This window comes from Littorina saxatilis, linkage group LG12 (assembly GCF_037325665.1).
Source record: "Littorina saxatilis isolate snail1 linkage group LG12, US_GU_Lsax_2.0, whole genome shotgun sequence".
NCBI classification, from domain to species: domain Eukaryota; kingdom Metazoa; phylum Mollusca; class Gastropoda; order Littorinimorpha; family Littorinidae; genus Littorina; species Littorina saxatilis.
The window spans coordinates 6,246,283-6,262,921 of record NC_090256.1 but is presented as its reverse complement, the minus strand read 5'-3'; the positions used below and the strand labels follow the sequence as shown (position 1 = coordinate 6,262,921).

The 16,639-nt window shown below is 42.7% G+C and overlaps 1 protein-coding gene across 1 annotated transcript in view; it reads right to left on the bottom strand.

Annotated features, from left to right (window-relative positions):
• The window catches only part of LOC138981137 (cilia- and flagella-associated protein 46-like), a 130,067-nt gene that overhangs the window by 17,582 nt on the left and 95,846 nt on the right, over positions 1 to 16,639 (bottom strand). Inside the window, exons 53-67 of the mRNA XM_070353974.1 lie at positions 15,738 to 15,955; positions 15,047 to 15,125; positions 13,611 to 13,697; positions 12,644 to 12,853; positions 11,999 to 12,088; positions 11,461 to 11,550; positions 10,683 to 10,865; positions 10,154 to 10,251; positions 9,735 to 9,823; positions 8,362 to 8,388; positions 6,222 to 6,406; positions 5,546 to 5,664; positions 4,022 to 4,248; positions 3,426 to 3,449; positions 400 to 489 (exon numbers count right to left, since the gene is read on the bottom strand). Of these exons, the coding sequence (XP_070210075.1) occupies positions 400 to 489; positions 3,426 to 3,449; positions 4,022 to 4,248; positions 5,546 to 5,664; positions 6,222 to 6,406; positions 8,362 to 8,388; positions 9,735 to 9,823; positions 10,154 to 10,251; positions 10,683 to 10,865; positions 11,461 to 11,550; positions 11,999 to 12,088; positions 12,644 to 12,853; positions 13,611 to 13,697; positions 15,047 to 15,125; positions 15,738 to 15,955 (1,816 nt within the window). The remainder of the gene's footprint in view (positions 1 to 399; positions 490 to 3,425; positions 3,450 to 4,021; positions 4,249 to 5,545; positions 5,665 to 6,221; positions 6,407 to 8,361; positions 8,389 to 9,734; positions 9,824 to 10,153; positions 10,252 to 10,682; positions 10,866 to 11,460; positions 11,551 to 11,998; positions 12,089 to 12,643; positions 12,854 to 13,610; positions 13,698 to 15,046; positions 15,126 to 15,737; positions 15,956 to 16,639) is intronic.

The window sequence follows — 16,639 nt, the reverse complement described above, 5'->3', positions numbered from 1 at the left end:
CTTGTATTGATGTAGTGTTTCGTTGTTCACTTGTGTGCTGAATGCTGCTGCACATGCTTTTTTGCTTTGCTTTGAATGTATATGTGTGGGTTTTTTTCATTGTAAAGCGCTTAGAGAACGTAAAGCGCTCTATAAATCTCCCATATTATTATTATTATTATAATTTGCTTGAAGGAAAAACAATTTTAACTAAGAAACAATGGATCAAAAAAAAATAATGAGAAAAAAAGTTTATGCAGACTGTTGGCTACTGATAGACTACTTGTTGTTTTTTACCTGTTTACTCATTATCTAAAAGTTGCAATAAGAAAACAAAACAAAGAAACAAAGAAACAAAAACAAACAAGAGAAAATAAAAAAAACAAAGAAAACATCTGTGAGTATTAACCAAAAGCTTACTTTTGCCTTCCTGCTTCTCTTCCGTTTTGCCCTTTTCATCCTTTTTGCCCTTCCCTTTCTTGCCTTGTGCCTCAGCCGTGTTTTGTGACTCTATACATGGGTTAAAGGACGTGATATCGTGCTTGTTAGTGAGGATGCACACACTCACACACTAATAAGACAACATTCACAGAACTTTACTGCAATTATTCTTGACATTTTTGTACTTTCTTGGCTAAATTTAACAACAAAAAACATATGCTGAAGTTTAGCTCATGCAATTGTTTAAAGATTGCTCTTTCTGGGCAAAATCCCTTTTGATGACACAATTTTGTCTACCTTTTAAAACTATCCCTTCCTCTACACCTCCCCCTCCCCCACCCTCTACCAGCTAATAAAAATTAAGGCCAAGGCTAATCCAATAATTGCAGTAAGTTCTGTTTTGTGTGATGACTCTCTGACAACTGATACAAATGAAAAATCCAGAGCTGCATGGCAGCGTCATGTTCAAAAGCAGTGTCAGAAAAAGGACAGTCGGAGCAGAAAAATGCAAAAGCGTGCTATCTTTATTTCATATCAATGTAACTAGTTGTCTTATATGGAACTGCATCAAGAATTTCTGCTGAACAAACTTATATTTCACGTGCATCACATATCAGAGAGTCACCTTCAATAAGCATTAAACTAAAGCCACAGTAGCCAGGTGAAAATTACTTGAGAGACAAAACACAAATCTTTAGCACTCCAGGAGATTTTGATAGTCTTCATCTATATGTTTTGATTGAAGGTACATTCCTTCCCGTGTCAGCAATCAGATACACCAGATCTGTCTACAATCAGATACACCAGCTCTGTCTACAATCAGATACACCAGCTCTGTCTACAATCAGATACACCAGCTCTGTCTACAATCAGATACACCAGCTCTGTCTACAATCAGATACACCAGCTCTGTCTACAATCAGATACACCAGCTCTGTCCACAATCAGATACACCAGCTCTGTCTACAATCAGATACACCAGCTCTGTCTACAATCAGATACACCAGCTCTGTCTACAATCAGATACACCAGCTCTGTCTACAATCAGATACACCAGCTCTGTCTACAATCAGATACACCAGCTCTGTCTACAATCAGATACACCAGCTCTGTCTACAATCAGATACACCAGCTCTGTCTACAATCAGATACACCAGCTCTGTCTACAATCAGATACACCAGCTCTGTCCACAATCAGATACACCAGCTCTGTCTACAATCAGATACACCAGCTCTGTCCACAATCAGATACACCAGCTCTGTCTACAATCAGATACACCAGATCTGTCTACAATCAGATACACCAGCTCTGTCCACAATCAGATACACCAGCTCTGTCTACAATCAGATACACCAGCTCTGTCCACAATCAGATACACCAGCTCTGTCTACAATCAGATACACCAGCTCTGTCCACAATCAGATACACCAGCTCTGTCTACACCGTCTTCCACTTGAAGACTCACCACAAATCTACAGAACATTTACTAGCTTTCTGTGCAGATCGAGTGGACATTTTTTGCTGAAATTATTTTGAATACTTTTTTTTTAGTGTTACCCATGTGATTGCTTAAACGAGAAGAATGGTCACCTCAAAGGGGTAAGCAATAGCATTTATGAAACAGCAGGGACAGACTTTAAACCCACATAATTTCAACACCTGGCAAGAAACGCACTGGAAACAAACATAGGATACACTAAAAACCAAACCAATATGAATAATATGTATGATAGACTGTTATAAATGAGTAAATTAATTTGGAACCAATCACAAATTATTCAGTAAGTATACTGTTGCACCCATGAAAGTTATATCATGTGCAACCACACATAATGACAATGTGAGTTATCACACCACTTATATGAAATTGCAACATGTACTTATTAATGATACATTGTGGCAACCCACACAAAGTGATAGACAGAGAGCCAACTAAAACCCAACACAATTAGTTGTGATTATGCCTCATGCAGGCAAACTCGTGTGGCATGCTGAATGTTTTTTTGTTTTTCTACAAACTATTTCAGTGGTTTCCTTTTCAAGAACAAGAATATATTATAGAGAAGTAATACAGACATACTGCATAATATTGCATACAGGATTGAGAAAATCAGGGTTACCCATTTCTTCTGAACCTGAAATTGTCAAAGGTATTCCTTAATAATTGTTATATGTTCAATGGTCTTTCAAAAAGTGATGCAGCTCCCATCCTCTCAACACCCCATCGCTCCAACGGGGACAACAAGAATGATAGCAAGAGAGGCGCTAGACCAAGACACTACAGTTCTGTGCAGAAAGCATCATTTTCTCTTACACCCAAGTGCATGAAGCAAGAATGTCTGCTTGAAGAAAATCACTCAGATTGCATCTGCTAAGTTCAGATCTATAGGAACTAGCTCTACTGACTTTTTTCATCACCAACAAAGCCACATATGCTTCGCAAAAACAGGTGGAACAAAATGCTGGGATATATAAGCATTCCAGGGGAGACAAAGTCTATGGATATTTTTCAAGCAAGCCACTTTCACATCTAAAACCGAAGAGGTTGGAGTATGCAGCTTGTAACCAAGGCATTCAAAATCTGAGTTTGACACTGCAATGCTGAAACTTTCACCCACCCCAACACCCCCACCCCCAAAACACCTCCCCCACTACCAGCTCCTCCTCCTATTCCCCCCTGCAAAACCATGATACAAAGGAAACGGCAAAACAGATTTAAATCAATAATTTCAATAAGCAGGACAATTCTTCATTACCTACTGCTGTAAACACTATACCTGTTCTCTAGTCTTCCCAACACAACTATGATAGAATAAAGGAAACTGAAAAAAAGATTTCAATCAAAATGTCAGTGAGCTGGGGAGTGTTCATTTACTACCAGTCATGCCCACAAAACCCTCCCCTTTGATCTGCACAACTACAATAGAGAGAAAACAGCTAAACGGATTTCAATTAAAATGTCATTATGCTGGGGTAAATTAAAGCTTCCATTCTTGACTTTCACCTTTTGGGGGAGCAGGGGATGTTTCTGAAAACAAAAGGGTTAATGCAAACACAAGTTAAAACAATGAAGGGAACGCTAGACAGCAAGCTTGGTCATGGGTGCAGGGTTGTTAGAATAAGCCGTTTTTGCACACAGTTTCAAGGAAATGGTGTGTGTCTTCATGTCTTCAGTTTCACATATATATACCTCCTTGTAAATTGTTCCAGCTTGCAACCATCTGTACCATTTAGTTCACCACATATATGCTCTGCAGTAAACTTCTATAAATTTACTGTATGTGAAAACAAAATTCAAAATAGAAATGACTCATGAATGTGTCAACTCTATAGACACAGCTACAGTGGAACCCCCCTTTTAAGACCTCCAAAATTCTGAGAAAATCGGGTCTTAAAAGGGAGGGAGTCCTAAATTGGGGGGGGGGGGGGGGGTGTCTTAAAAGAGAGGTTCCACTGTATCACACCAAGAATCTGACCAACGCAAGCATAGACACGATCTTACACTAATACCTCTACCACCATGCTGACAAACCTCGACTCAGCAAACAAAGACAAAAGTCGATTCTCTCCAATGGATCTCAACGTGCTAACTTCACCCACCTCCACCCCCACCCTGGTGGCAGCGATGGTACAGGAACTGCAGGGAGAAATCGCGAGACAGAGCGGAGATGCCGGCAGCCTGCAGACACGACAAGGCCTCCAGAGGGAGCTCCATGAGGTCAGCGTCGGCCAGGAGGATGACGCACTCGTTGCCTCCGTCTTTGTCCTTGTCCTTGTCCTTGTCCTTGGCCAGGTTTCCCATGCTGCCTATAGGGCTGTAGCTGGACCTTGGGACCGGAAACAGTTTTGTGTACATATCAAATATCATCTCAGCAGCTTTTGCGATCATGTTCCTGTTCACTGGAAACAGCTATTTATACTGTAATATTGCTATTCTGATAAACACGTGGGGGGATTCGGGGGCTGTGATTGGATAGCCTCACACAGCCCTATTTCAATCATTGATCTATATTTCCACGGAAGTTGCTCAATATCCTTTATATTTACAGCAATAAACAAAGCATGCTTCCGGTTTTATCGATGTGGATGAAGTACACACGTACCTGGCCAGGTTTGCTTCTGTGACAGGCTCAAGGTGATTCTCCACAGCCTCAAGTAGCTCTCTCAACCTGGGAGTGATACGTCAGGTTTTGCTCTTTTCAAACGTGCATTTGTTTGGTAAGCTAAACGTGCCAGTGCTCCAACATTATGTGGTGACAGTGTGAGCTAGTGGTTTACCTGATGCTGGTGTCCATAGCAGTCGTGATGGGTTTAAGATGGTTTACCTGATGCTGGTGTCCATGGCAGTCGTGATGGGTTTAAGATGGTTTACCTGATGCTGGTGTCCATGGCAGTCGTGATGGGTTTAAGATGGTTTACCTGATGCTGGTGTCCATGGCAGTCGTGATGGGTTTAAGATGGTTTACCTGATGCTGGTGTCCATGGCAGTCGTGATGGGTTTAAGATGGTTTACCTGATGATGGTGTCCATGGCAGTCGTGATGGGTTTAAGATGGTTTACCTGATGCTGGTGTCCATGGCAGTCGTGATGGGTTTAAGATGGTTTACCTGATGCTGGTGTTCATGGCAGTCATGATGGGTTTAAGATGGTTTACCTGATGCGGGTGTCCATGGCAGTCGTGATGGGTTTAAGATGGTTTACCTGATGCGGGTGTTCATGGCAGTCGTGATGGGTTTAAGATGGTTTACCTGATGCTGGTGTCCATGGCAGTCATGATGGGTTTAAGATAGTTTACCTGATGATGGTGTCCATGGCAGTCATGATGGGTTTAAGACGGTTTACCTGATGATGGTGTCCATGGCAGTCGTGATGGGTTTAAGATGGTTTACCTGATGATGGTGTCCATGGCAGTCGTGATGGGTTTAAGATGGTTTACCTGATGCTGGTGTCCATTGCAGTCATGATGGGTTTAAGATGGTTTACCTGATGCGGGTGTCCATGGCAGTCGTGATGGGTTTAAGATGGTTTACCTGATGCTGGTGTCCATGGCAGTCATGATGGGTTTAAGATGGTTTACCTGATGCTGGTGTCCATGGCAGTCATGATGGGTTTAAGATGGTTTACCTGATGCTGGTGTCCATGGCAGTCATGATGGGTTTAAGATAGTTCTCCATGGCCGCCACCAGCTCTCGGAACTCTTCTTCAAGCTTCTGCTCCTCATCTAAGGTGTCCTCCATGTGGATCTGCGTAAAAGTGATCACATACAAAAACGTGAAATAGAAGATCTAAACTGAGCTGTAAATTGGCCACCTGCTCTGGCTCGAATAATTCAATATATCACAATACAGGGGTACAGATACACTGATCATATTCCACACACATCCGTAAATACTGACACAAACAGATGATGATCAACACAGACATACAGAAAGATCAACACTCTCCCTGTTTACCCACAAGATACATCACTTTCACCGTTTCTCATTAGGTGGCTTATTTACTTGTTTTCCAATACTTTCTTTCATTAGACAAAGCGATGCAAGTGAATCGCCACTTTCATTATTCCATGCTTCCAGTTGTGTCTCTGCACTCAAAGACTGTTCTAAGGACAGAAATCACGTGCCATTTTGTGCTTTCCTCATACCATCCTGAAGAAGGCAGTTTATCGCTGCCAAAGTATTGATGAAGAACATACCAAACCCAGTTTCCTGTTGTGTCCTCTTTTTGTTTAAATGTTCCTAGCAGATTCCACTACCAGCAGACATCACTGCAGTGCGCAACACACACTTTTACCCCTCACCTTAGGTGGTTGCTTCTGGACGCTCAGGGTTTCCAGCATGTTCTGTCTCTGGGCGGCCTGCACACGCTGGTACTCCTGCTTGATCAACAGAGCCTGCACGCTCTGCTTGTGCTGATTGAACTTGTCCACAATCTCCTGCAGCACCTGTGGGCTTGTCTCTGTGCCGAAGATCTTTGCTCGGCTGCCTGCACGTGAATACGATTGGTTGGATTGAAGATAGGGACTGAAGAGAGGATAGTTAGTTAGTTAACTGTTGCTTAATGGGTCCAGCGGACCATTTAGGCCAAATCAAGACCCCACTGAAGAGAGGATCAGTGGTAAGCTATTTGGTAATGATTTTCATTAACCGGACATTTTTGATACGTATTGTAAAAACAAAACAGAGAAGAAAGATGGGGGTGTTGGTGAAGGTGGGTGGGTATGGGGGGTTATGGGAGTTAGTGGGGGTGGGGGTGAAGAAAATAAAGAAACAGAACTTGACTATAAATTATAATTCTGATTCATTATTTCACTGCTTCAGTCTTAGTCATAAAAAGTTTACCGTACTTTTCGGACTGTAAGGTCAGCAACTTTTTTTTCTCACACTTGACCCCTGCAGCTTTTTGAACGGAAGCGCCTTACGTATGGCTGAAATAGAAATCCCTGGCCAAGTTTCCTCTCAGATATCAAAGAGACCGCCTGAGTACCAGTCAAACAACTTGTGATAATGCATGTTTTTGCTACTTACTACCCTGGCCAAGTTTCCTCTCAGACATCAAAGAGTCCGCCTGAGTACCAGTCAAACAACTTGTGATAATGCATGTTTTTGCTACTTACTACCCTGGCCAAGTTTCCTCTCAGACATCAAAGAGACCGCCTGAGTACCAGTCAAACAACTTGTGATAATGCATGTTTTTGCTACTTACTACCCTGGCCAAGTTTCCTCTCAGATATCAAAGAGACCACCCCATATATAAAACTCAGTCATTGATCCTGGGGAGGAAGGTCAGTGTCTGTAAACTGGTGCAGGCAGTGTAATCCTCTCAGACTTGAAAGGAGACCGACCCTCTCATAGATCATAGATAAAACTCGGTCATTGACCCCGGTGAAGAAGGTCAGTGTCTGTAAACAAGGCCACCCAGCTATCACAATGGACCTGCCTTTGATCTCACTGCACACACAGAGCACACATATTTCCACTCTGTATTCTTCCTTTGATGTGCGGCTTATAGACCGGAAGCGCCTAATGTGATGTTTTTTCTCAATTTTACCTCAAAAGTGGGGGTTGCGCCCTATATAACGAAGCGCCTTATAGTCCCAAAAGTACGGTACCTTTATATCGAGGTGAATGCAGCTCTTCACATGCAAAGATGGCTCAAAACCACATTCAGGGACTATTGCTACACCAGTCCAACAGACTTCTGTCAGAGATTATTGAAGCTGCCAAAAGCTATAACAACAAGAAGGCCCTTTTCTCACAGAATTTTTTTTTCAAAGTTCATGACTTCTTTAATCTTCATGCAAAATCACATTTACAACAATGATAAAATTAGTACAGGTACAATCATTCTCGCCTGTGTGCAAATTAAGAAAAGGACCAAGGTTAAAAGAATCTTGGTACATGGACAGAAAAGTTTTACAAGTAACCCATAAACTAATTAGCCGAATGAAGGGATGATGTTGTTGTTACACCAAAGTAACAACAACACAATTAAACAAAAGAAATAAAAACTTCAAGAGCAATTAAATCGTCATAAACGTCCTACTGAGTTATTCCTGATTTCCAATGAAATACAACCAGTTTGAACTCTTTCTGTCTCCATATTGCCAGCTGCAGACTGATCGATACATGTATAAACAGGTGCACACAACTGAAGGTCTGTGTGAAGACTAGAAGATTAAGTTATCCCGTGAGTGAGCAGAGAAAAGTATGATCAAATCAGTCTTTCAAGATAGGTGTCCACACAAAGAAACATCTTTATTGAAAGAATATGAAGTGCTCATTCATTTTAGTGTGCAGCCATGTTAAAATCGATGTTTACTGTAATCAAAGTTCTTCCATTATGTCAAATAAAAATCAAACGTAAAAGAAAACAACATTAAGTCCCAAAATCAGAAACAAAGGAAAATGTAAGCAAATGACCCATTGGCGAGTACTTACTGACAGTTTCCTCAGGCATTTGTTTTTCTGACAAATAGACAGATCGATGATGAAACTATATACATACAGAACACTAGCTCCTACGTAGTCCCACTAATTTTCAAAGCGCTCTGGCGACTGACAAACAACCCCCTCCCCCTTTCTCCAGTATCTAGTGACAGGACTTACTGTGCAAGAATTATCAGGATCTCAATATTCTCTATACCTCTGTTTCCTTAAACATCTGATTTAACAAACTGTTATCCCAAAAGTTTTGAATAGGCTACATGCCCTATCGGCCAGCGCCGCGATGTCACGCGAAAAATCTGCATTATCTTGCGTGGCCTTGCGAGATCTGCTGTAAAATGCGGGCATGTTTTGGTAGCTCTGTGAGAGATTGCGTTTCAGTGCAGACACTTTGCCTTGAAAAGGGTGAATTTGCACTGTGCAGCAGTGGGCTGCGGCAATAATAGCCGCAAGAATAATCCTAAAGTTCGTTCAAAGCATGGTCTGCACACATAGGAAAGGCGATCAAATTTTTAAAAAAAATTGTTTTTCACAAGCCAGAGAACACCAGCGCTTGTGAAGCGATGGCTGTGGAAATCTCTTTGACGTCAAAATTACATGCCATCCCGGTACTCCGTTGTCTGCTCAAAAACTTTATCAGCTTCGGTTTCTTGTATCCAGAATTATTTTTTTTCTTCGTTGATGTAATATTGCAACTTTGGTACTTGCAATCTCACAAAAATTCTGCTGTTCGGAAACCATTGTTTAGATCAGTGACTGTAGCGTATTGAAGGAACGATAACTCTTGAGAGCAAAAAATTAAGACCGCACGGAAGTTAACCTTCCTTATCTTTTGCACTGAAGAGCTATTCAAGCGGGGTATTGTGCAAGTTGGCTATTGAGAGACTGGGCTCTTTAAGCACACAATCGGGCGGGGATGTAGCTCAGTCGGTAGCGCGCTGGATTTGTATCCAGTTGGCCGCTGTCAGCGTGAGTTCGTCCCCACGTTCGGCGAGAGATTTATTTCTCAGAGTCAACTTTGTGTGCAGACTCTCCTCGGTGTCCGAACACCCCCGTGTGTACACGCAAGCACAAGACCAAGTGCGCACGAAAAAGAACCTGTAATCCATGTCAGAGTTCGGTGGGTTATAGAAACACGAAAATACCCAGCATGCTTCCTCCGAAAACGGCGTATGGCTGCCTAAATGGCGGGGTAAAAAACGGTCATACACGTAAAATTCCACTCGTGCAAAAAACACGAGTGTACATGGGAGTTTCAGCCCACGAACGCAGAAGAAGAAGAAGCACACAACCAAAAGTGTGCCTGCAGCTTCTGTGGCTTTCGAACTCATCAGATGTACAAGGGCATGACACATATTTGTACTCACTAGAAGATGCAGCCAGTTTTGGGTTACCCTTTCCTTTGTCACCGGGACCAGCCTTAGGTTTATCCAGTACCGCACCATACAGAAAATCTCTGCAACAACACATGAAAAATATCAATCTGATTTCTGCCATAAACGTACAACAGGAAGGCAAAGCCTGCATAAATGCATGTGTGCAAAAATAGGCAGAGAACACTTGAGAAAAAAAAGTCTGGTGCTACAGCAATGAGCACTTATTATTCAATATGCACACATACAGGCACTTCTGTGAGCGCGTGCACACACACACACACACACACACACACACACACACACACACACACACACACACACACACACACACACACACACACACACACACACACACACACTACAATAATCATAGCAAATAGTAACACACTAAGACTGACACCCAAACTTACTTGTTAGGAGAATGCTGAAGGATGACAAAGTTGAAGTTGGATGGAAACTCTTTGAGTAAATCCAGATGATTTGGAAGCAGTTCCAGAAGCTTCCATGCCTACAAAGATGCATAGAATTAGTGCTAGGGGGAGTGAACTGGTCAGGTATGTTTGATGTGTGTGTGTGTGGGGGGGGGGGGGGGGGGAAGGGGGGAGTGAGTCGCATACTCCTTTTCAATCTATCATAAATAACTGGATGGCAATGAGATGAGTATATCAAAGTATAGAAAGGCAGAGACATGCAGGTACCGAGAGAGGGTATGTGTATGTGTGTGTGCTTGCCTGCATGCTTGTGTGTGTGTATGTGTACGTGCGTGCATGCGTGCGTGTGTGAATGCATGTGTTTGTGCCTGCCTGACTGCCTACCTGTAGACATGTGTGTGCACGAGCCTCTGTGTGCATAAGAGCTACCATGATGGCCAAGATGATAGATCCACACAAGGCATACGAGAGTGCACAATGAAGAACTGTGAACAAAGCCATTATTTACCTGCCAGTCTTTCTCCAAGCTGTGTGTGACAGTGCTGAAAAGCGTGCTGTGGGACAGGTTGGTGGTGAGGTTATCCCGCAGCATTCCCTCTCGTTGGTGCAGCAACGCAGCGAGTCGCGAGGTCATCGGGTCCTTCTGCGCCTTCAGCAGCAAGTCTTGCAGGTGCAGAGATGACTGGCAACTCTGGTCGGAATAAATATTGAATTGAAAGCTTTATTATTTGTAAGTTTTCATTAGTTCACGATAAAGTCTGGCTGAATCAGGATCTGACTTAATTGCCAAGTGTCAGGGCGCATGAGCTCACTTTTCCAAATACTCTTCAGATGGAAAGAAGCTTGGATGTCTGTCGTACGAGATCTGTACTTTTATGGGATGCGGTGTATGATGATGCAGCAAGTACTGACAGAAAGAACATTCTGATTTATCTACATATGGCAATTTGGACACTATGGCAATAAAAAAACACGTTTATAAACCATTTAATACAAGAAAATGCACAAGCTGGGAAGCCTACTGAGTCTCTCAATGCCAATAAATATTCCCAAAAGCTGAGTAGGCATGAGATCAAGAAAAGTGTAAAAAACCTAAAATCTTTCCAAAAAAAACAATACAACATTTTGCAATCTGAGGGCCTCAAGAATGCTCTCTGGAGGTTTGAAAATGCTGGAAATCTGCCAAAGTTTACGCCTATACGGATCACTTCGTAATCAAAAAGAATCAGCTGAAAAACCCTGGGTAAATCATGTAATCTGCAATGAAAAGAGACAAGTTCACCCACCTGATAGAGAGCCAAAAACTGGGTGGCAGTGGACGGGTCAAACTGGCCACAACATTTCACCATCTCCAGTGCTGCTAGACTGGCCACAGCCTGTGCACAACCAAAGGGTTTTATGTGTTGAATGATGGAAATCAGTGAAATCAAACTGCTCTTGGTGTTACGTGAGGATACAAAAAGGCAATGGCAGCAAGAGAGACTGAGACGGAGAGACAGCCAGAGAGACAAAAGCAGACACCATTTGTGTAAATACATCAGCTGATCAGATTATGCACACACACAAACTCATACGCACACAAGCACAGACACTCTCTCTGACACAGTCATGCACAGACACTCTCTCTGACACAGTCAAGCACAGACAAGGACACAGACAGAGTGACACACCAACGCTAACATCATATCCCCCCCCCCCCCCCACTTCACCCCCTCCCCTCCTATCGCAATCACAACCCTTCAGTTTGCTTAAAGGCACCATCACCACCACTTTTATGGCACAGCACTGTAATTTCCATCACTAAGACATGATACATTGACTCACCACATGTTTGTTAGCCAGGGCCAGGTTGAGGGCCTGTGTGAGACACTCCGTGGCATACGTGAAGTACAGCTTGGACTGCTCGTGGGCCTCCTGAGATCAACGAAAACACATTGTAATTCAATGAAGTTGGGGTTTAGGTTGAAACAGATTCTGCAGTCGGTCAGATTTCCCAAACCCATTAAAAATGACAGGTCATCAATTCTCGCTGTTCCTACTAATTTTACACATGCTGGTAGTGCACATTGATACATGCTTACCTGTGTCAGCCACCTGTGTCAATGGCAAGTAGCAAAGACAGAGAGTCAGCAAAACACTGAAATTATTAGCTTATTCTGTACAAAACCATTGACGTCAATTGAATGACATATTATGAACTAAAAATCTATGTATGTTACTTCGGTCAATCCTACACTTTGCTTTTGAGACGCAAACAATTCTAGATATTGCTTTTGAAATTAAAGACAATTTCAACCATTGCTAAAGTGAGACATAAATAAATCTAATCATTGCTTTTGAGATGGAAACCAACCACAGGGAACCGCCCTGATATAACCCTTCGTGGTGGACTGGGCTTTAAGCTAACAAACAAACAAACAAAAACCACAGGGAACAAAGTCAGAATCACCACTGCGACCAACAACTCACAGCCTTGCTGTCGATGATGGCGGCGTTTTTCAGGAACAGTCTCTGCTCCTCCTCTGTCATCTCCTTCGGCCCCTCCTCCTCCTCCTTAGCCTCTGCCTCTCCTCCTGCTCCCTCCTCCCCCTCCTCTGCCCCTCCCTCCTTCTCCCTGTCCCTCTTCTCTGCCTCCTCCGCCTCCGCTTCTTCTGCCTCTGCCTGCATCCTCAGCATCTCCTGTAATGTACACAATTCCACAGAGAGTTAGACGTTTCATTACAATGGAACCCCCCTTTTAAGACCCCCCCCCCCTCCCAATCTAAGACTCCCTCCCTTTTAAGACCATGCTTTCTCAGACTTTCTGTTCATAATTTCTGTAAATTCTCTAGCGCACATTTTGTCCCCTCAGGAATTGTCGCTTTTTTAGGAAAATCTAAAATCAAGAGTTCTCCAGTCTGGCACGCACATGCAAATACGCGCAGACAAAAACATGCAAGTCAGACATGCAAACAGGGCGGGGATGTAGCTCAGTCGGTAGCGCGCTGGATTTGTATCCAGTTGGCCGCTGTCAGCGTGAGTTCGTCCCCACGTTCGGCGAGAGATTTATTTCTCAGAGTCAACTTTGTGTGCAGACTCTCCTCGGTGTCCGAACACCCCCGTGTGTACACGCAAGCACAAGACCAAGTGCGCACGAAAAAGATCCTGTAATCCATGTCAGAGTTCGGTGGGTTATAGAAACACGAAAATACCCAGCATGCTTCCTCCGAAAACGGCGTATGGCTGCCTAAATGGCGGGGTAAAAAACGGTCATACACGTAAAATTCCACTCGTGCAAAAAACACGAGTGTACGTGGGAATTTCAGCCCACGAACGCAGAAGAAGAAGAAGACATGCAAACAGGCAAACGCACATACACCAGACATATAACCCCCTTAATCACTAAGCAAACACATTATCCATTGTATGTAGAAAAGAAAAACGAGATGAGTCTTACCATTTGATGCACCAGCCACTGCGAAGGAGGGTCAGGTCCTTTGTGCTCTGCCAGGATACGCAGACACGCGCCCATTGATGTCAGGGCCTGCAGGTACAGCAAACAGACAACACCATACATTTCCACACCTACATAGCATCTTTCAAGTAATTTATCACTGTTGATTTGACTAAGTCACCAATACACACTTAATTTCCAAAACTGTTTTCCATTTTCACACCTATTTATAGCATCTTTTAAGTGATTTAACCCTGGCGATTTGACTAAGTCACCAATACACATTTCATTTTCAAAACTCTTTGTCCTTTCCTCAGGAGACATATATAAGAAGTTTGTTTGTTTGTTTGTTTGCTTAACGCCCAGTCCACCACGAAGGGTGATATCAGGGCGGTGCTGCTTTGACATTTAACGTGCGCCACACACAAGACAGAAGTCGCAGCACAGGCTTCGTGTCCAGGGGTGGGACTCTCTTGTGATGAAAAACGAGGAAATCCCTTTTTCTAGGGGGGTTTCGAGGGCATGCTCCCCCGAAAATTGTTGAAATGGTACATTAAAATCTGGACAATCTGGTGCATTCTGAGACTAAAATTCAACTTGTTTGGATTAGGTAAAAAAAAAAGACATTCTTCTCACCCCCCCTCCCCCCATGGAATTTTGGCATAACTCATTTAAGACAGCTTTTTAGCAGAAGGCAAAAAATGATTATTTTCATTATGTAATAGTATTTATATTTGTACCTGGTATGTAAAGGAATATAAAATAGTGTTAAATCATGTATTGTTCATCATATTTTTAGAGAATATTTCTCATGGAGAATGATTTACTTTAGTCTAAAGCACAAAGACATCAAAATCACCAAACATTGAGTTACGCCAAAATTCCAGGACGACGATAATAATAGGCATTGTGACGTTTTCTTGAATCTTGCTTTTGACAGAGATTTAACTTTGGAAGAGAGGACCAAGAAGAGATGTCATGGTTTGATTATAGTCATTGTGAATGATCTCATTATAACGAATCAAAGGCACTGCTCACATCCCCAAAGCACATAAAACAAGCCTTAGAGCACATCTCAGGCATGGGTCCATGAATAGGATATAAAATGGTGTTGTAGTTCTGGTAACATTCTTGCTGTGGCAAGAAGACTGTTAGGCAAAACAAAAAAAATAGTCTGTTTACGGTATCCCGACCGACCCTATTTTTTCGCGCGACCCTAGACTTTTTGTTGGCATTTGGGGAAAAAAAAAAAATTTAATTATTTTTTTTTTTTTTTTTAAAGGTCTTTTGTTTTTTGGCAAAATAACTGAAAAATATGGTTTATAAAAAATAACAAAAAATTAAATTTTTTTTAAAAAATCCCGACCTACCGACCCTATGTTTTGTGCCTATGTTACCGTAAACAGACTATTTTTTGTGTGTGGCCTTATTACACTCACCCTGCTCCTGAGTTCCGTCATATTGCCGGCCAGGTTATGGGCGCTAAGCAGTACAGTGATGGCCTCCTCAAACACAGTTCTGTAACAGAAAATATAAAAATTCGTTTTTGTTAACATTTATTTTTGAAGACTATACAGTAGAAAATGTGTCAGTTTTTACCAGATGTTAATCATAAGGATGACATTTGTTCATTCAATGTTTGTTTCTTTGTCCTTCAAACGTATGGCTCGGCATAGCTCGCCCTATTGCTACGCCAGGCCTGCTGGGAGGGGGGGGGGGGGGGGGGGGGTTGGGGAAGAAGGTGTGGGTGTAATGGATGTTCCCCCCCCCCCCCCCCCCCCCCCCCCCCCCCCCCCCCCCCCCCCCCCCCCCCCCCCCCCAAACACTACCTCCCCTATCATTCTTTTCATCTATCAACACTCATCAGGGATGAGGATTAAACATTTTAAAAAAGGCTGAAAATTTGTAAGTAATAACAAAGTCGACGGCGCAAAGCACCTAGCCTTACTAGGGGGGTCCGGGGGCATGCCCCCCCGGAATTTTCTTCTCTCCAAAAAAACCCAAATGGTGCAATTTGGTGTCATCTTAGCTCCAAGTTTGCCATTTAATTCAGTTTATAGAACCATTTTTGCCTCCCCCATTTTTTTTTCGGCGGAAACTTCTGCTTTTTCGGCGGAACAAAAAACTCACGCTCTGTTGGTGAGCCAGGCGCGTTGGGTGGAGGCGTAGGTGGGTGCCAGACGGATGAAGTCCTCCACCAGGCGCTGGACAGAGCCCTTGCGTTGCTCGATCAGCTGCAGCGACCGCACCTCCTTCACATGCAGCGCCGACACTTCCACCAGCAGGTCCCCGCGACGAAGCTGCACCTCACACAGCTCTCGCTGCACTGCCAGGTTCATGTTGCGTGTCTGTGAGGAAAGAAAGGGTTAGAGTTGATCTACACAGCGGTGGCATTTTGATGCACCCAGGCATGAAATCATGAAATTGAAACACAATCAAAACAAAACAAGTCGCGTAAGGCGAAATTACTACATTTAGTCAAGCTGTGGAACTCACAGAATGGCACTGAACGCATTGCATTTTTTCACAATGACCGTAGTCCGCAGTGAAATTGACGAGCCTGTTTAGCGCGGTAGTGGTTGCGCTGTGCTGCATAGCTCTGTACCTCTCTTCGTTTTAACTTTCTGAGCGTGTTTTTAATCCAAACATATCATATCTATATGTTTTTGGAATCAGGAACCGACAAGGAATAAGATGAAATTGTTTTTAAATCGATTTCGGAAATTTTATTTTAATCATAATTTTCATATTTTTAACTTTCAGAGCTTGTTTTTAATCCGAATATAACATAATTATATGTTTTTGGAATCAGAAAATGATGAAGAATAAGATAAACGTAATTTTGGATCATTTTATAAAAAAATAATTTTAATTACAATTTTCAGTTTTTTAATGACCAAAGTCATTAATTAATTTTTAAGCCTCCAAGCTGAAATGCAATACCAAAGTCCGGCCTTCGTCAAAGATTGCTTGGCCAAAATTTCAATCAATTTTATTGAAAAATGAGGGTGTGACAGTGCCGCCTCAACTTT